The sequence below is a fragment of the Corvus hawaiiensis genome, chromosome Z (assembly GCF_020740725.1).
Source record: "Corvus hawaiiensis isolate bCorHaw1 chromosome Z, bCorHaw1.pri.cur, whole genome shotgun sequence".
In the NCBI taxonomy this organism is placed as follows: Eukaryota; Metazoa; Chordata; class Aves; order Passeriformes; family Corvidae; genus Corvus; species Corvus hawaiiensis.
The window spans coordinates 64,959,129-64,980,460 of NC_063255.1; the positions used below are offsets into that span (position 1 = coordinate 64,959,129).

Here is a 21,332-nt window from a genome sequence, read left to right on the forward strand (position 1 = left end):
TATAAGTAAACATAATACTAAGTCTAGACGTCTATTCAATCTTCAATATTTCACTAAAACTTTCCAAACTTAATGATGACTTAAGGCATTAAGAATGGAACATTATTCTACAAGCATGTCCGAATGAAGGACTCTCTTGGGGTACAAATTCATTTCACTCAGGTTACCAAAACAGAGCTACAGAAAGATTAGAGATACAGAAATACACTGGGCCTTCTCTCCAGTTTCTAGAGTATGCTTGTGCAAAATCCAGTTCTAAAACCTCATCACATAAAATTTTCATTCAGCCATTTCCCACATGGTTTTGATATCTCTTTCACTGCTTCATCTCATCTCAAATAATTTGGCTAAAAAAGTACTTCCTCTAGAATTCAGATTTTCCTTCTTTTCAGAAACATACATACATCATAAGAGAATAATCCCAAACTTATTCAGTCAAATGTGAATAATTCTTCTCAAATTAATGTTTTTCACAGGTGTTAATTTTTCCCCTAAAAGCCACCAAAGAACAATTCCAGACAAGTTTTAATCTTCTCACCAATAGTTTCCTTCCTCTATCATACTACCAAGCTTCCCCCTTAATTGACCCATAGTGAACGTAAATGAGTCATCAGACACTTCACTACTGTTCTTATCATTCCCTTAACTGCTGCCATCTAAATGTCCACTTCGAGAATATTTGTAACCTTAAAACCTCAGAAGAATTTTTGAATCCTTTCTACAACACATAATTCAAATTTTAAGACTAGATTTTGTTTTACAGTTTTTTTAGTGACTTTGCTTTTAAAAAACGTACTATAGTCAAAAGACAAAGACTCCTAATTTCCACTCAAAATGTGTTATTTTTATATTGCAGTTAACATCAGGTCCCAAGGCAACATCTTAAATTTTTCAGTGTTTTTAACAAAAAGTATGTGATTTAGTCATACATGGTATTTTATTAATAAGGATATTCTCCTTAGAACTCTCATACTTGCCATCATAGCTGTAATTTCCCTCAAAGAAGTTAACATTTTTTAATTTTTGATAGAATAGCGGGTTTCTAACCCTGCTTGTTTAACTAATAATTAAATTCTGAGCTCATAACAACAACTTACACTTTTCCCCTTGATACTCCCCTGAATCTAGAACAGGAGTCACAAAAGCATTTCAGAAGATCCTCAAATGCATCACTGTCTGAAAAGGAAGCTGTAACAGGGTATTCTGGTAACCAATGAAAGATGAAAATCAGGTTATAACTATTTAGGAGATATCTCACTTTTTCTGTCTTTTATATGCATTTTAATTTTCAGTTGTTTGCTTGAACAATGTTTTTCACAAAACTATACCCCGTTAGCCAATTCTTTTCATGGGTCTACGAAACTGCTCCAAGTTTGTCTATCAAAATGCCATTACATTTTACACTGAAATCTACTCATATTTAATAAATAGTTTTTCCCCAGGAAGTGTGATCAGAAAAAATACGCAGGCTGCATTCCACATGAATTAATGCACATGCTAGCTTTTTTTTTTCCCCTTAGTATCTAGTGTGTTAGATAGCTAAACAACGAGTGAAACTTACAGCTGTCCAGGCTTTTTCTCTGCATCGAGAACACAACCACTCATCATGGATTTCATGAGAAGGAACACCATAGCAACCTAAAATAAGAGAGCTGGATTGATTATCATATTCTGCCTTTCTATAAATGATGTCATACAATTCGATTATACATAAACCTTAGTAAAACACATGCCTGTCCTGTGAAAAAGAGACTTTTACAATCTAGGCTTACTTCTAATTTCATAGTCTATGAAATATATCTTCCCAAAACTGAAAAAAAAAAGAAGAACACACAAAAATCCCCACAAGAAAAACAAAACAAAACAAAAACCCCAGCAAACAAAACCAAACAACAAAATTCCCAAGCACCCAAAAACCAAATCAGAATGGATTTCTTATTTTTGTCAGTGCAGTATCATATCACCAACTCTCCCTGAAGTAAAAATTTGATGTACTGACATAATGTACTGACATTTATTCTGTGCAAATATACCACATCTCCAAATATCTCATTGGCTTCTTAGACTTTACTATTACAGTTCTACAGTCCTTAGAAGATACTGCAGAAAAATCCATGCATTCATCAGTTACTCTTGCAATGAAAAAGAATGCTATGTGAAGGAAAATACTGCATCCCCAAATTTAATAGCAATATTCACAAGTCCTCCAGGAGAATTTCACTTTAACTACTTAATAAGGACATACTAGCATTGCACAGTGATTTAAAATAGAGAAGCAAAAGAGTAATTAAATCACTCAGAACAGAAAAAAGAATCAGAAGTTTGCGATTATTGAAAGTTTACAAGAAAGTTAATTCTTCAATATTTTCACAGCAACCATGAAGAAGTTACAGAAAATGTAATATAGTTTTCAAAAAGAATTACCCAGTGATTGAAGCATTACAAATGGAAATGTTTTTCAAGTACTTTTAAAGACATGCAAGAAGCCTAGCTAACTATTATTTATCAATAAAGCAAAATTTGAAATTGCATTTCTGCCAACAGAACAATTAGATTATTTACTTGCATGAACCCGGACGCAACACTTTGCACATGAAACCAGAATACTTGTTCCATCTTCTTCCACAAAGGCATTTGATGGATAGTTTTCGGTGTTTTCTTCACTATAAATAAAACACATCTCTGGAATAAGAGGTTTAGTCTTCTCATTTTCTGCCATCAATGTTTCTGCTGAGTTTGCTTCACTGAAAATAGGACTTTCTTCATCATGATTGTCTGGCTGGAAAATAAATAAAATTTTATTTAAGTAAAAGAGAGTCTTACTCTTCCTTTTGACAATGATGGAACTATTCCACCCCTCCCAACCTTCGTACTAAGTGTAACAGTTTCATGAGAAAATTAACTGCTTCTAGGTATTTATCACATTGTACCTTAATTGCTCCAAATAACTGTAACATCTAGAATAGCACTCAGACTGCAAACCAGCGTTATTGCAGCAGTGTTCACTGGGTCCAGTGCAAGAAAGGCTTTTCTCCTGGTTCCCATGCTGAGGAAATTCCAGTTTAGCAGCTTCAGAATTAGCAACACAGTACTGCAATACCATTTTTAGTTGCTATTTAACACAGTAATTCCACAAGACAGTATCAGTGCTCTGCATTAGACTGCTTCCAAGGGAATATTTTTCCTGTCAAGGCCCGAGTACTGTGAGAACACGTATTTCCTCAACACTGAAGGAAGGCAGCATAAGAGGCTCTGATAAAAAGCATTTGGAGATGGACAAATAAGGAAATAGCTAAAAGATACAAACCTATTTGGTTTCACTATATCAAAAAGTGTAATTTCAAGGGAAAATCTACACACACTAACCCTGCATAAATGGCAGTAGAAGGCATACATTGTCTGCAGCCAAGGGTAGATGCAGGTGAACAAAGTACCCGTTCTAACTTTAACAGTAGTGAGTTTATTTACCTCTCTTAAAAATGAAATGTGTGTCTCTTTTTTATAATTTCCTGAAAATTAAGTAGCCAGGCAGCAATTTCACACTTCATCCAGAAACGGAGCTGTGAGAACCTTGCTTACCTTATAGTATGGCATGAGAAGAGTGCAAATGGCACAGTGAGGCTCCTTTTTTGCACAAGCTGCATTGTATTCTTTTTCAGCATTGAAATTGGGTTGTCTTGTCTGCCACAGGTAGACCAGAGGCCTGGCCCATGCCTCTGACTCTTGAACTTTCTCTTCAATTAAGGTAGGCTCAGGCAGTTCTAAAAGAAAGTAAACAATGGTTATATTGTAGTCATGGAATGGAGACAAACAACAATTAATCTGTCATGTGCTAACGAAGACAATAAAACAATGTTACAAGAAGTCTGTGTGCAAATATGGGTGCAGAAGTCTAAAAGAATGTCGAGACAGGAAAAACCCGCAATTAAGTGCTTTGACATCCATGTCATGAGCTGATTGCTTCACCTACAGCATAGGAAAGTAGCTCTACTACTTACAATTGGCATTCACATCAACAACATTATGTCTCCTTACTCCCCACTGTTTCCTTACTCCCTCCAAACTTTATCCCCTCTCCCTCTGTGCACTCTGCCCTAAATTCCCTTTGGATGGAACACATTGCATCCTGGCAGCAGCACCTGACAAATCACTCCATTCACACAGGATCGCACCTCACAAACTCTTCATGGAGAGTGACACTTATTTTCCAAAGGGGAAAAAAAGGCAAACATTATAGCCAGAGTGTAATGGGGAACAATCAGATCTAAAAAGTAGAGAGACAGGCATGCTTGATCATTGAGGCAGTGTCTATTAAATCATTCACAAAGTGAGAAGGCACGTAGGTGTCAATCAGAATAATTATAATGTGAATGTGGAACGGAAAATATGGAAAGTTTTGAATAAAACTTTCAGATAACAAAAATGGTCTATAGCATACAGTCCTTTTCTAATGATGTATCTAAGAAAAACTGTTTACTTCACAAGACCAAAACCCCAACACAGAGAAACATTTAAGTACATTAAGCTGATTCATCACGTTCCCATGATTGCTTTCTCCACTTTATGAAAAAGCAGAGGCTTTATGGGTCTCCTATGATAAATTGTCACACATTGCTACAAAAGCACAATAAAGTTGGCAACATTTTTATCAGTGTTGAATAAAATATCAACTAAAATATTTGTCTACAAGCAAGCCAAATGTAATAAAAACAAATTAATAAATACATCCTGCATGTGATTTTTAATTCATTTTTACAGTTTCTCACAAGAACTAATGTCAATTCAATAAACATTTGCCAATAATCTGGGTAGGAGGGCACAAAGAGAACAACTGCAAAAAAGCTGTCAATATTTAGCAGCAGAGCTTTCTGGTGAAAAACTTAGCTTCCAAAGAACAGCAGTGAGAAACAGCTGAACACAATGAGAAGATGAACATATAAATTGCCAGCATTACCTTAATAACTTTTTTAATTACTTACTTTTTAAGTTAAAAGTTTAACAAAGTTTTTGCTTAAAAACATTCTGTTCAATCATATTTTTTCTATTGCTTGCAATTTTAAAGAACTGTAAAACATATAACTCTGAAAGTTATTTCTCTAGTTCTCTTCCTATTTAAATTTTCCTTTAAAGAGCCATCTTACAAGTGGCTTAAACCTTACAGATTTTTTTTTTTTAATTCTTCCTTTTACATTATTTTCCTTCAGGGGCTTGTACTCCTTATTTGAAATATTTTCATTATAGCTGTGACCTCACAGAGAATTCAGAGCTTAATTCTCCCTTATGAAGAAAACAAAGAGGCACACAGAATTTGTTGTGAAGGTTTGTAATATCTTCCTTATCTATTATCCACTTGGAAACTGACAACTTTTGATTGCACCACTCCTTATCACCACTGAATAATTCCCCCATGATAGCTGAAGCCTTTGCCCAGAACCTCAGCCTATAATGCTCTTCTTTATTCAAAAATCTATCTTCAGATTTACAGTCCTGGAACCAATTCTAGGTTGATTACTGTAGTTCCCTCACACCGTGCTCTGCCTTTCCACTGCCTGCAGCATATTGCTGAGTTCATGACTATATTGGTTCTGGTTTTAATGAAAACAGTATTTACATCTTAATTCCATGTAAACTCCATAATTTCAGTTCCCTTTTGTGTGGTCTTTACAAATGCTTTCCCAGCCAAGAAATTGAAAAGAGTGCAAGAGACAAGAATAATGCTGGCTTTTAACAGCCTTTGTTGCTTTCAAGAGTTCTGTATTTAGAACCTCATTCCAAAATAAGCCAGGGACAAAGTATCATATGCATATGTACCAGACTCTATCTTTCACAAACTCATAAAAATTAACACTATTTTAATAAATTTATTTTCTCCTTTACATTATGTTTAGAGCACTTCCAGTTAGCTATTGACTAGAAGCAAACACTCCTCATTTATTTGCCTCTGATCTCTAATGTCTGTAATTCTGAATTCTATGTCCTTCTATGTCCTTTGAGGTGTGACTTTCTTCTCCATGATCCTTACTGCAGTCTTCTGTCTCTGCATGAACTGCACAAGCTCTCTAATATGATCCTCTAGTATATTACACCATGCAACCTCTCACTCATCTCCACCATAACAAGAAAGGAAAAATATCCGTCCTCCTTTCAGAGGGAGGCTGCCTAATCCAGTACTTAAAGGAATGGTTCATTAACAGGTTACAAAATTAAGAGTAAACAGAGCAGATGTTCCTAAGGATTACAAGCTTTGCCTGATATTCTGTTATCACTACTGTAAGGCTAGTGAATTTCAGTTCTCCTCAGGAATTTCCTAGGCAACCTTGAGCCCAAATTATCATCTTTCAAGAGCTTCAGAAATATTAGTTAATCTCCTCATAATTAACATTCACACAGCCACACTGAAATAATCAAATGTCAAAAGAAATTGGTTTTTAAAAAAAAGAGTTACAGACGACACAATCCCATTACAAAACATAACAATGCTGCCTTAAACAACTTCCCACCAGGGACAACATGCAATCGTCTGTGTAAATATTCTAATCAGTAGAACTTGGGCAGTTTTACTCTGTGTGCTTTATTTGTGTGTGTGTGTGTGTGTGTGTGTGTGCACCAATATCAGTGAGAGGAAGAATTTCTATATAAGCTTCTCTGGTAGTACAAGTGGAGGTACCTGGTTTCCACATAGTCAGAGAAGTTACGTACCGTATATAAAAACTGAGAATCTACTTAACCAAAAGAGGCAAGGAAATTAATAAAACAAACCAGCTCTCCAACTGTTTGAGAGAAAGCACAGAGTATGTAATTACTTGATGTAACCAACACTGCTGTCTTGGCACAGTTTATAGCCTTTCTTCCCTTGTTCATTTGATGATACCAATGCCCTATTTATGTCCAAAAACACCTTGGAAAACTTGAGGGACTTTTAGATACTTTTTTTTCTGTTTATCCAGTGCTTCTCACTCTTATTTTCTTTAATTAGTCCTTTCATTACTTACTGTTTAGCTGAAGAGCAATCAGTGGCTCAGGCTAAAATAAATTTACTCTCCTAACTCATGCCTGAAGCATGCGGTTTCAGGCTAGACATTCAGGGGCCTCATGAGCTCAGTGTTTTTCTGATCAGAGGTATCATTAGAAGGACACAAAACAACTGCAGCCTCCAGCTGGCTCCATTCAAAATCCACCTTAACTGAGGATTCTCAGAATAAGAACAGAGAACAATTTGCAGTGGTCATACTGACTGGAAGATCTCAGAAACTCCACTGTCATAAGCAGGCATACTTTTTACTTCAACTGTGTTATCAGTGCCAACTGCAAGTACTCAAAACCTGCAAAAACAATGGTAGAAGCATCTGTTCCTACAGTGAGAGATAGATACACTGCCCCCACAAAAAAACCCAAACATCTACTTTATAAGACCAGTATGCAATGTTTCAAGAAGAGCTATGAACATGATGTTTCATTCATAATCTTACATACTGGCATTGTTATGAAAGAGCATAAGAATGCTCTCAGTTCTGGTAGAGCAAGTTTTGATGAATAGTCACTTATGCAATGCTGCCAACCAAAAACACTCTACGATATGCACCATTATGCAATCAAACCTTCATTGTGATAACTTGGCCTTGCTCTAAGAGCAGCTACCAACGGCCCAAGACAGGCAATTCAAAAGATTCAGGTCAGCCAATGCAGTGATATGAAACATATTGTATGCCTATTGGGGGCATTTTCTTTACACAGCACATGAAGTGGAGCTAGGGAATCTACCTTGACTTCTATGACTGCTGTAACTCAGATCAAGTCACTTACACTTCCTCACAATTTGCTGACAGTAAGTGCATGAACAGGACTCTGCACAGGTGCACAACAGAATTCCTTGGTGTGAACTCTGATGTGCTTTTCTTTTTCCAGCTTCTCAGCATGAAATATACATTTCAAATTAAGAGGTAATCAAGGCAGAAGTGAATAAAGCATTCTTGGTATTCTTTTGTATACAAACTCCAACTCAACTAGAGTACAAAATACATCCCGCTGTCAGAGAGAATAAAAGAAAAATACAGGATTTGAACCTGCTAGCCACGACAGGGAAATTCAATATATATTTGCACCTCAATTAACAGCACTGTTCATTATGTTCACTATGTGTTATGCTTATGCATAACACATAGACATACAAATATCAAGGAAAGCTTATTTTGCAAGTCTGTTAGTATGCACATGGTTTTTAAACACTCTTATATGAATGAAGTCCATTTCTTGTAACTTCTGTTATGTTTCTGGCTGTAAATATATCACACATTCATGCTGAAGCGTAAAATGGATTAATATCTGTCAAAAACTGTATTAACTGGATGATGTAATGCAACCTATTTCTAAGTATGTAAAAACATACCAGTAACAGTGGTCACAGATCTTGAATCCCCCTAAACCACCTGGTCATTTTTACTTCACTGCAAATATAATGCTTTTTTTGTAATATTACTTTACCAGATACAATTCATAATTAGGTTGAACACTTCATTTCCTAAGGGGTTAGACCAAGTGCTCTTTTTTCCTACAGAAAAACAGAAACAATTGATGATACAATTACGACTTTAAATAAATGCATAACAGTTGATATAAATCTTACTGTATCATATTGTGCTGGTTTTGGCTGGAGCAGAACTAATTTTCTTCATGGTAGCTACTCTGGAGCTGTGTTTTGGATTTGTACTGAAAATGGTATTGATAGTATAGAGATGCTTTTGTTATTGCTGAACAGTGCTTGTACAGCATCAAGGCTTTCCTGCTTCTTGTGCCACCCTGACAGTGAGTGGTACAAGAATATTCCAATTCTCTCCCCCATCCAGTTGGTGGGGGAGTGAGTGAGCAGCTACATGGTGCTTAGATGCCAGCTGGGCTTAAATCACAACACATATAATTCAGCCATAGTATTATTGATAGTATAAGGTGATTAGCAATGCTAAACTTAATAATAGTTCCTGCTATCATATTCATACCTGAAAAGAGTATTTATATAGGATCAATTAATATTTGTAACATAATTTCAGAAATACCAGTTGTCAGGAATGTGATTATATGCATCTGTACCCCTTCACATAGTTAAGAAAAGCGAAACAATTCATTAAAACAAACAGTGTAGACAAAAAGAAAATTATAGCCCAGAACCTGTTTTGATACAAAGGAAACTCCTTCCACAGCAAAGTACTTCTAAACAGTCACTATGCTGCTTTCCAAGTGAGTAAGTGAACGAATGAATTGGTTTCACTAATGTTACTGGTTTAACAGTTTGTGGGGAAACTTGCTCCAACATACAATGCTAATGCTCTGAATGGTTTTTGCTTACTAAGTTAAACTCAAATTATCAGGCAGAAAACATTTGGGCCATTTGCAGAATGGGCTGTTGCCAGCATTTGCTGATTTAACTCAGCAGATGTGAAAAGCCATAGACACTAATACAGTACAATTTGCTTTTGCCAATCTCAACAATGATTTTGCTGCTTGGGGTTATGTTCCACTGATGTTTCCTGGCTTCGTACAGCAGCATTCTCCACTATGAAGAGCACAGAAGCATCTGTTATTTTTCAGGTAGTTGAGCATAATCTCAGCCCTGGGAGGCATTATCTACAGTTTCAAATGTCCTGGAAGAAATAATAATAATACAAATTTAAAAAAAAAAAAAAATTAAAAAAAGATAGTCGGAAAAAGACTTGTATTTGAAAACTTTACTGTTCCAGCAGTGTATCAGCAAACTCAGTTTCAGACATTTTCTTTTTTTTTTTTTTCAGTAATGAAAGACATAGATTTCATAGCAAAATATGAAAATAAAAACTTTTTTATTTACTCTACTGTTCAAGAAACTTCATTTCTTGTATGGGACCATAGAGTAAAAGTACAGTGAAGTATGTATGCCTTTTTGGTTAGAGAGTCTAATTGCCAAATTAGCTATAAATACTTCGGTTCTCATAAAAATTGCATGCAAAGATAACCATATTGAATCAGAGTTCTAGAGGTTAAGCTGAAGAGCTCCTGGATCAAATAAGGTTTAGCTGCCAAAAAGAACTAATGTGGTGCTTTAATAAAAAAAAGTTAAATATCAAAAAAGTATTAGACATCAGTTGTAGCAGATCTCAAAATGTTTTGAAAAGTCTGAAAAATTCAGCATACAAGAAAACATTCTTAAAAGACAATTTGACAGCTTTGAAAGATGTGATACTGGGATACCCTGATTTTCCTTCAGTATACTATTAGAGCTCCATAATGAAATTCACATTTGTATTGTGATTGAACTGTGTATTGTGATTGCTACACTTTGCTCAATGTAATTTGTACTTGTATTGTGACTGAACTGTATATAACAATTCAAAACCTTGCTAAACATAAGTTGTATCTTCACTGTGATTTAAGTGCATTGCTGTATCACTCTGCTAAATCGAAATCCCATGTGACTTCAAGTATATTCAAATAAGAAAATTCTGTATTATTCACTAAACCATCCACACACAGAATATCTAAAAGAACCTGGTCAGAGTGTATTGTACTCCTACATTAACTGGCTTAGCCAGCAGGCTTTTCCTGAGGGTGAGTAGTACCCACTAAGATAGTAAGGATTACTTTGGCAAAAACATTCTTTCTGATTTGGTGTTAGTCACAAATAAGAACTTAGTAAGAAAAATCTCATTGTAATTAAGACTGGCTGCAGACAGGACCACTACTATTTAAAACAGTAGATAAAATTAGTATAAATACTAGCAAAGGCTGGAAAAATCTTACCAATAACTTTGAAAAGGAGGGATGGGAAAACCCTAACCACGATTTTTCATGGACAGCAGGACAAAGCACTGATTCCACTGATACTTTGGATGAATAAGAAAAACTGAAAGGTTCTAAGAAGTTGAAGAAAGGAGAGAAAAGCAGGGCTTCAAAGGTTGCTCAGTATTTACTTGTGAGCAGTAGCACATAAGTTAGAAGAGGAGAAATTAACACAGTATATTAGAACAAGTAAAAGAAACAGTTAAATAGCATAACTTAAACTAGTAAAATTTCTATTGTAATGCATTTTCAATATGTTGAATATGTAAAATGACCCTCTCAGGCTGTACTGGACCCCAATCTTTCTCTCTAACACATTGCAAAGCAACTAAAATATATTTGATTTACATTGCTATGATTCTGATAAACTAACTTAGAGAAAGCTCTGAGGACTCATAGCATAGAAATTCAGTTTACATTTAAATGACCTGTAAAACTAGTTTTACAGAACTATAGCATTGTTATTTTTGAAAATTACCACTTTTGTTTGCTTACTAATTCCTGCAACAAAAGACTTCCCTACGTGAAACACTAGATCATAAAGGCACCCAATAATTACAAGGAGTAAAAATCAATTTTTCATTCACAGAATTCCCTAAATAGCTGCATTCCATACGCACAACTTTTTTGTGCATATGGAATGAAGAATATAACTGTTAAGATTCAAATTGTCAAACCTAAGCTGAAGCACAAACAACACATTCTTACTGATGCTAAAGTCTATGAACCATCTAATGTCTCCAGAAACACAGCTATTTACCATGCCCAAAAACCAAACTCAAAGGTGACCCACTAGTCAGGCAACTTTTTTAAAATGTGGACAGGAGGCACAGAAAGTGAGATGTTCTTATATCTGTGTGAACTGCCAACATGAAATATTTACAGCATATTGGTATTATAATTTCCATTACTGTATAGATATTTATATATATTGTATATTTTAAAGCAATGCCAGTAATTTCACCTGTCTTTGCACTGTGTAAATTTAAAGAACAGCCCCTGTATTTATAAATCTGTTCTCAGCAAAATCAAAACAGAAACAAAAGAAGATCTGCTGGAATCTACTGCACACCCTATCAACAAAAACCAGTTGTCAGTATAAAACCATTACAAGCCCAGACTACAAGATGAAGATTAGCAGATATCTGCTCTATTGAAAAGCTTTAATTCATAGCACTTATTAGCAGCTGCTTTCTCCATTCCCTTTCTGCATGCAACTTTTCACAGTTTTTATGAACAAAATTCATATTTTGCATTCTAATATAATTTGCTTGTGGCCAGTGTACTTACCACAAAAAAACTTGATCAATAACTAAAATTACATTGGAATTTTTAGGAACCGATATTGCCATCCATATACATACTTACTGATTTACCAATGAAACACCATACTCTTCCAGGGTATGCATCTCTACAGAACTGGAAAAACACAGAAAGCTTTCCCCCAATTATCAGGCATGTCTTGCCTACTAATAAAACGAGTCTCTCAGATGCAACCGGATTACTTGGTGGTACTTCCTTATTATGGAAATTAAAATGCATCATCATTGACCATGCTGCCAAATACTATACAGTCAAATAAATACTCAATTATTATGCTGTTAGAGTGTTTCAGAAGTATTACAAAGCAGAATCACCAACATACTCCTGTTTTATGCTACACTAAAGAGAAAAAACAGTACCAAGTGAGGAAAACATATTTTAATGTTATTTTGTATCTCTCAGGCAGCACAAATCTAACCTATGCCAATATACTATTCCAGCACAAGTTCCTCTGGATAAAACACAAGTGAAATTTCAGGAACAAGGTTACTTGAATGTATTCAGTTAAGATTGTCCAGAAGTTCTTCACTGAACCAAGGCCTCTTCATAAGTTAAGTATATAAGTCATAAGTTAAGTACAGAAGATGCAAAACAGAAGACTCACGGATCCAAATTCATGACAAATCAATGCCCAAATGAGAATTATAATTTTATATCTTCAAGCTACAGTTCCTGCAGATCACTAGAACAAAAATCCCCTAAACACTTGATACACTAGACAACAGCTGCATCTAAACTCCTTCAAGAATCAATTTCTTAAGTCTAATTTTTTTGTACATTAAAAAATACTTATGATATACACTTCTCAGCCATGAAAAGACAGTTAGCAAAAACCCTTTAATCCCTTTGGTATTAAAATTAAGTCACTTTCAATACTAATAGTTTACAACTCAGCTTCATATTTTGACAAAGGCAATGATAATTCTATGGGCTAGGGTTTTTTTAATTTGAAAAATGAAAGTTATTTCTAGAATAACTTACTAGGCAATACTCTGCACCAATACTTCAATGAATTAATCCTTTATTATGGATCATATTGTCATATGCTTTTGGTGTTTCTCTTTGGACCATAACTACAGAAACAGAAACTCAGCTCCAAAAGATCACCCTACAGAATGGGTATCTGTCTCCTCGGTAAACGTCACATCTAGTTTGCCTACCAACTCCGCAACTACCCTTGACAAGGCTACTGAGAGGCTGCACTAATGCAGCAAGAAATCCATTTTCATTTTGGCACGCCTGATAATGAGAAATTATACATGCCTTTCTATACAAGACTGCAATTCTATCCAGTCCTTGATGAGGTAAAATACCATATTTTAAAGCTAGGAAAGCTGCACAATTAGAGCTGCAAGGTTCACCTTGAGAACCATGACTCTTCAATGGTCACCACATGTACCACTGTCCAGCAAATGAGGATAAATGTTAGAACTGGTTTGTATTCCACTCTTGATCAAAATAGTGGCTAGTCTTAGATCTTCTAAGTGTCCACTAAAAGGCAGATAACTGCTACTCATGAAAGATGTCAGGGGACAAGAGCTGTCAGTGGTAATAATCAAAGCTGTCAGTTCTTGCCATTTCTGGAGATCAGCTGCTGGCCCACAAGGTTGACAAGAGTACTGGAAATTCAGGAAAAGCTTTTATTTGACCTTTCAACACATCCCTTTCCTAAATACTGACTAAAGATTATACCGCATTTTTATAAAAGGTTTCTTGGGGTGTTCAGAACACCACATGCTTCATAAGCGTCAGAACTTTATTGTAATTATGGCAATCGTACCTTAAAAATTGAATTTAAACAAAACAGAAGTAATTTAGGTACCAGAGAAAAGGACAGAAAACAGATTTTTCTAGCACACTGATACTGTTGCAAATGGTATAGAGTGCTGGACTCTTCAGCGCTAAGTGATGGTGATATATGAAAAAAGTAAATTATGTACTTGATTAACCCACACTCACACAAAGGCAAAGTATTTTTAAAAAGTAAAACTTCATTCAACAAAACAGGATGAGAGGGAAAGCAATACTGGAAATTGTAATACTAACATGGTAAATATAAACATTTATATAAATAAAGATATTAATAAAACATCAATTGGTTACCAAATTCTTACCTATCTCCCATGCAACACAAGGGAAAAAAAAGTTAACATTTCTTTCTGAAGTAAGTGAAAATCTTCAAGCAAAATCTCCCATTTTAAGCTCTGAAACAATAGAATAGTAACTGCATCTACAAGTGTAATTTTCCCCTATTTAAGCAGGCTTAGCCCATTTATGATGTTACTGAACAAGACTTAAATGGTTTGACTTCTAACACCAAATCAAGCACATCTCACAGAATGCTCACAGTGAATGTAAAAACCAAGGCTTTATACTATGTCATAGCAGAAGCCACTGTTACCATTCACAAAAGTTCTCTCTTTCTGTTTCCTTATCTTACAAACTAATGAAAGCAAAGTTACTTTGAAATTCAGAATCATACTTAAAATGCTAAAAAACATATACAAAGAGCCCCATACTGAATTCAGTCTGTATGCTATAATTACATCATTGAGGGCAACAGGAAATTTTGGTCAACTTGACTCTAAAAACAGTTTCTAATGTTGCGTGACCAAATAGTGCTGGAAAGAAATCTCTGGAAGCAATCAATGTGCATGCAAAGTTAGTATGCTTGCTCCTTCTGCTGAATTTGCTTTTTTATTGCTTAAGTGAGCAGAAATACAACTGTATTAAATACAACAGAATAGTATTACCACAAGTTAATATACTGCATTGAGTATAAGACCAAGGTTCATTACGTAAAAATTGTTAGTATGTTGAGTGTGACATACAGCCCAGACTGTACTCCTGCACTTATTTTCTTGAACTGGCAGCTTGAGTTACAATTCCTAGGATTGATTCCCCAGTCCCTAGTATTTCTCAGTGTATGTCTTTAAGGCATTAATTCCATGAGAAGTCAGACATACACAGGGAAAGGCTTCAGGGAGAGTGAAAAAAAGGAACACCAATAGACAACAAATAAACAATTAACCCAATTATTTTTCATAAAGAAATACACACACATATAAGCATATACAGTGATAAAAAGAAAGCACAAAACTCAAATGTCCAAGTGATCCTGTGAAAAAAAAATAAACTTCTGACAAAAAACTCTGTATTAAAAGTGAATTCAGAAAGTCTCTGCTAAGATTTAAGCATGCTGTTCAATACCATAGTATTCTATTTCCAAAATTACGATTCTGAAACGGCAGACAGTGTCAAAGAATCCTGCCTACACATCATTAACAGCCTCTGATCACCTCTATTCACAGGAACTTCTTAATAGAACCCTAGTATCTGAAAAACTTCAAATACATTAATCTGAATATATATTATCTGTATTAGAAATGGCTACAGACTATCCAACTTGTGGAAAGTGATACAAGTTGCAGATGAAATATAAAGCCTCAATTTCTTAACTTTTCACAAGAGCACTAGCCTGCATCCTCTTCCTTCATTTTGTTTGCAGTTATTATTTTACTGGACCCAGAAAAATTAAAATATAAACTAATGTACAATACATAAATCCCCCTTGTAAAAGAATAGATTAACTCAGAAATTACTGTACCAAGAGACTATACTACCATAGTCTCAGCTAGCATCATTTTTGCTCAAAAACAGAGAGAACAAGAACTGAGTAAGTATGAATGCTGAATTACATTTCTACTAACTCCGGAATATGGACGAAGCACCTTCATAAAGACAAACATAGATGTCAGCACATTGATGTTGATTACTTCCCTGGTATCTGACACAATCTTGAACGAAATCAGAAAATCATCTAGCCACACTTCTCTAACCCACATGTGTCAGGCAACTTAAGGCTACAGTTTGCCAGCCTCCTTCAGCAGTTCTTCAATATTTGTCTTGGATATAAACATTCAGCTCACCCAAACGCTACTGTTTCTCTTCTGGTGCTCTTACAAAAAACAACTGATAAATTAGATTACAACGAGAAACAGATGCATGAAAATAATAATAATTCCAGTTCCAGCTAGGAAATAGCAGTAACTGTCATGTCCAGTAAAACTCTTAATTACTTCCTTCTATCAGTAAGCAGACATGTTCTTAATGGCTACTGATTCTAAGACAGCTCTTACTTTCCTAACAAAAATACATCCTTATGTATCAGGAGGACAATCATCACGCAAAGAGGAAAGACTTTAAGGTATACGACTTCTTGTCTGGATGTTGCTACTTTCACATAAAATTAATACACCAGGAAGCTGGCAAACTACTGGAAGAGACGGAAAATATCTTGGTATTAGAAAAATCTGTGACTCAAAACTGTCATCATATCATCATCTAGCCAGATTATATCATACACAATCCATGTTTAAATAGGAAATTCACAATATGTTTCAACCATAATGTTGAAAAAGCATCAGTAGGCAAAAGGAATATAATCTCTAATTTAAAAAAGAGCATTTTTACTGCAACCTGCCACATATTAAATCTTTAATTACTTTACTAGATTAAACTTAATATCATCCTGTAAATTACCATAACATTTTCTGTCTAGCCCTCAAGGTATCCAAACATTCTCATATATGATACAGATCATGGGTCTAAGATGTCTTTAATTTTCAGAAAGATGCTTAACAGCTAATTGAAGTATCATGCCTGGCAAAGCTGTGGCCCAGATCAAAACTAAAAGAGAGAGTATAGTTTTCCAAAACTATTGAGACAGAAGACACAGATCAATTACCAAGGAGGGAGAGGTACTGATGAGAGGTCAATTGAACTTACAGCAGTCAGTTCAACAATGCCTAACTTGCCAACTGAAAGTTTAATATTGCTTAGTTACCAGAAGAAAAATCAATTAACAGGCATGCTCTCTGAAGTCAAGAAAATTTATCTGCAGCTGTAAGAAACAGCTACTGTTAATGAGAAGTAACTGAGAGGGAAAAAAATTCAGGTAAAAATTGCAGGTAAATTGTGAAATATGCAACAATGTTGGAATCAGACTCATAGTCACAGAAATGGCATCAGCTCCAGAATATCAAACTGTCTAAGGGAGTGTGAGAACTAATCTCCAGTTCTGCTAACTGAGGAGATTCTGGAAAACAGCACCAGAAAAGCTTGTGCTTTACAGAACAAAAATGGTACAGTGATATGAAAAACGAATGAGTTTGTATTCCACTTTGATCTATACTTTTGATGCACGTTTCCATAAGCTTCACAAGTCACATTTAATAGAATAAAGTATCTTTATTCGTGAACTTTGGGTGGCTGTATATGTGATTTCTGGGTAAAGCAGATTTACTTTTTATATTTACTTCAGAGAAGGAAATCCCTGTGTTGGGTACATTTCTTCGATTTTTCTAGCCTGTCTGCACAAGGCAGTGACTCTCTAAATGCCTATATATATGGTCTCATAAAACCATAAAATTATCATCAGAAGAATGTATTAAATAGTCCACTCACCTTCATCACTAATTGCTTGCTGTTTAACCAAAGTCATTGGAGATCTAGCTGGGGGTTTATGTAGTGGATGACGCCAACTCTTAGATATTTTCTTTCTTTCAACTTCCTCTGACTGAAAGGAAAAAACACAACTAATTTAGTATGTAATTCTGTATAATTAATTACAACAAATAAAAACTGTATTATTCTTCTATACAGTTTATTCTTAATAAACTGTACTTATTCTTCTGTAAACCAGCACAGATGTCAAGTCTGTAAATACTACCACAGTATACTTGAAGGACCTTCAGTGTACCAATACAACACTCATCTCTAATTAAGAACATATATTTTAATTTAAAAAGTGAAATCCTTGTCATACACAGATCATTTCAGGTGTAGTTACTGCAGCCCTTCCCAACTTACGGAGCATAAATCCTGTTTCGCTGAAGTGATGTTTGAGAGGAAGAACAGCCCAAAGAATTCTGCAGACCTGAAGTACGAAACAGCCACTAACTGTGGCTAGAAAAATGAAGCAGAAACCCACTGGCTTAATTTGTGAAAGACTCCAAAATTCCTCAGGAATAAAGAAAGATCTGGAGTTCAGATAAGAAACCAAGAGTCTTGATATAAGATTAACATGTTGATTTAGTATATGAAGAAATTCTTTCCTGCCTCAAACACCCCTATGTACACTCAGCTTAAAGTTATTCAAGCTTCAAGAACTAAGGCCAACACTTCTAAGTCTTGAAGCACCACTGGGAGAATCCCAATGTAAACAAGCTACTGATGGTGTCTGGAGGTTCAGGACCAGAGGAAGGGCAAGGACAGTGGTAGAGGTGTGGGAAGGATTGAGTTTCACACAATTCTTATGGACCACAGCACTCTGTGCCTCAAGACCCTGAATCCAACCTAGCAAGTTATACACATGCCCCTTGAAGTGAATTACAAAACATTGTATTTACCATGATAAGCAGAGGACAGAAGACATGATTAATGCACAGGACAGGTTAGCAATTAAGTAAAAAGGGAACTGTCAGGCTTTTTAAATTGCATTTGTACAGTACATTTCTTCACTTAAAAGGGAAAGAAAGAGTCTGTAATAATACTGCAGAAAATCTGAAACCTAATATATAAATGGATGAAAGGCACAGGAAAAGATAAATATAATCTCTAATACATGTTAATTAAAACACTGAGATGTTTGTACTGCTCCTTATTACAGTGGAAAGGCTGGAGCCAAGATTATTAAAACTCACAACACTGAAAAAAATCATTAGAGCACAGCTCATGTATGTGGAAGGGGTCAGCATGACTTTTAGTTTGGCTTCTAAAATATATTCCCCATGAAGTCTGGCAACTTGGCAGTAGATTTCCTGCTTTCTCTCTGCCAAACTGAGATTTAACTCACCACTCAGAAGACTATTGTGACAACCACCACAGCTTAATTTTTCATTTTGCATCCCAAAGTCAAAGCTGACCACACATCACAGCAGAATAGGAAGAGTAAAGAAAAGGCCATATGTTTGTAGGTGGCCCAAAGAGAAAACATTATTAAAACCTACTATTTAAAAATTGAAAATATATATATCTTTCAATATTGGGATCTTTTCCTTCAAGTGCTTCCTTTCCATATTTTAGTTCATTTCCAAAATCCAATAGCACGTAGGTGAAGCTCACAGCCTTGCTCATTTTGACAAGAAGCGAATGTGGGAATAGCTTTGAGAATAGTTGCTGACACTTCAGATTCACAAATATAAAGTGAAATTACTAGACATATAAAATTAAAGGGAAAAATATGTCAATAAGCTAACTCCAAAACCAGTCTGCCTTCGGATCAAAATTGCCACTCTTGTCGGAACACTTCAAAACATGTTCAAATTATCATCTGATTAAAAGCATGCATATTCTTAAAGGCTTTAATATGGATATCAGGTCTCATTAGAAAAATGCTCATTCATATTTCATTAAATCAAGAATATATTACTATTATGATGTAATTTGCTACACATACACAAGATGTTTCCATGCTGTCTTCTTCATCCTTTTTTACAATGGGCCCTTCTCCATGTTCCAAACCACTTCCAGAACTTTCCACATTGCTGGTATCACCCTCTGTGGAGACACTTTCATCTCTATCTAGATTTTCTGCTTCAGAAGTTTGTCCCTCTGCTTTATGGTATGGTATGGATGAAACATATTGATTCTGAGGTTTCAAATTCTCTTCTTTTCTGCAGCTATCAAAAGCAGGGTTGCTGGCCACAGAATCTTCAAATGTAAAGGAAGAATGACTGGAATCTATCTTGTCCTCATCTCCCATTTTTGTTTTCTCTAGTACAGGAACAGGACTCAAAATTGAGTCTGAAGGGATGTTTCCTACAAATCAAGAACATGATTTGTTAATAAATCCCACTTTACATTACTATATTGAATTTCACAGCAATCTAAATTATTCAAATTCAAAGCATGGTTCCTCATTTAGAAATCATACAGAAAAGCATTTGGTGGAAGGGCATGCACAAATGTGGAGCATAGGTTTTATCAACGAATAAATTAAATGTAAATGGTTTGAGTCTGGAGTACAAAATATAGTTTTGATCATTTAATCAGTATTTTGCATTTGAATTACAACAGGTCTTCATTTAATTCAAAATAATCAATATTCATGTAGTTTCCTTAGTCTTTACTCATATTGCCCATATGCACTTTGAGTCAATGGAAAAAAATATAAAAGGCTGGTATATTAAACCTGATACCCTGCATTTTATACCTATTATGCCTGTTTACAAATGAAAATAGACAAAGATTAATGGTTTATAATTACAAAGACATATTTCAAATAGATACCAAGAATATTTTTAAAACAACAGCATCAGTCTAAAAATGAAAAGCAATTAGCATAATTTTATTTTTTAAAAATTAGCATAATTATATATTCTAGTAATATTGAAGAGTGAAATTGTGTGAATTTTACTTTACAAAAATTCTTCCTCTGCTGATGCATGCATTGGAAAGACAGAACAATGGGCTAGAGAGGTCACTAAAAAAACATATTCCTGAAGAACTCTAGCACATACTGCAGTGAATTCTGATTCAGCAGCACCTCCATGATATTAAGGAAAATAGTTTCTGTTAAGTCCCTTGCCATTCTTTCTTTACAAAGATTACTTGAACTTGTTTTTTCTGAAAACTTTCCTTTTCATGTAAAATGAATAATGGATTTAGTAATACAAAGACAATACTAAAATGTAATCTCTGGGCACAAACAGCACTGCCTCAGCTGAGTATAATGGACATACTAGCCAGAGGCAATGCAAAACAAACTACCTTCTTCAACATGAGTACTGGAACTTCTATCATATCTAAAAACATCCTTTTTCCTACAAAGGTCCAGGTACCACCCTTTAAGAGGACAAAGGAGAGAGGGCAGCTCTCCACTCTCCTCTACTTTTCCTTCCCTTGACAATAAACACAGAATGGGTGATAACTAAGTACTACTTTCTCTGTGGTCATGAACATTCGAAACTTCTATCAAAAGTTGTGGGAAGATGTAAAGCAATAGCACCTTTAAAAAAATATATTATTAAAACAGACCTGGAAATGCTTTAATAGAGCACCAGATAACTCGTGCAGAGGAATTTTTAACCTTCCATATTGCAGCATCTTGTTATCTTTATGTGAATCGATCATGGTGGTGATCACCTCCAAATAAGCCTAAACATAACCACTAATATTCACAATAATGAAAATACTTTCTA

At 35.1% G+C, this 21,332-nt stretch overlaps 1 protein-coding gene across 6 annotated transcripts in view; it reads right to left on the bottom strand.

Moving 5' to 3' along the window:
- Positions 1-21,332, bottom strand: part of KDM4C (lysine demethylase 4C) — a 320,050-nt gene that overhangs the window by 166,270 nt on the left and 132,448 nt on the right. For all 6 annotated transcript variants that reach the window (XM_048290787.1, XM_048290783.1, XM_048290786.1 and 3 more), the window contains exons 11-15: positions 19,589-19,950; positions 17,596-17,707; positions 3,580-3,761; positions 2,563-2,779; positions 1,562-1,638 (exon numbers count right to left, since the gene is read on the bottom strand). In XM_048290787.1, coding sequence (XP_048146744.1) covers positions 1,562-1,638; positions 2,563-2,779; positions 3,580-3,761; positions 17,596-17,707; positions 19,589-19,950 — 950 coding nt within the window. The remainder of the gene's footprint in view (positions 1-1,561; positions 1,639-2,562; positions 2,780-3,579; positions 3,762-17,595; positions 17,708-19,588; positions 19,951-21,332) is intronic.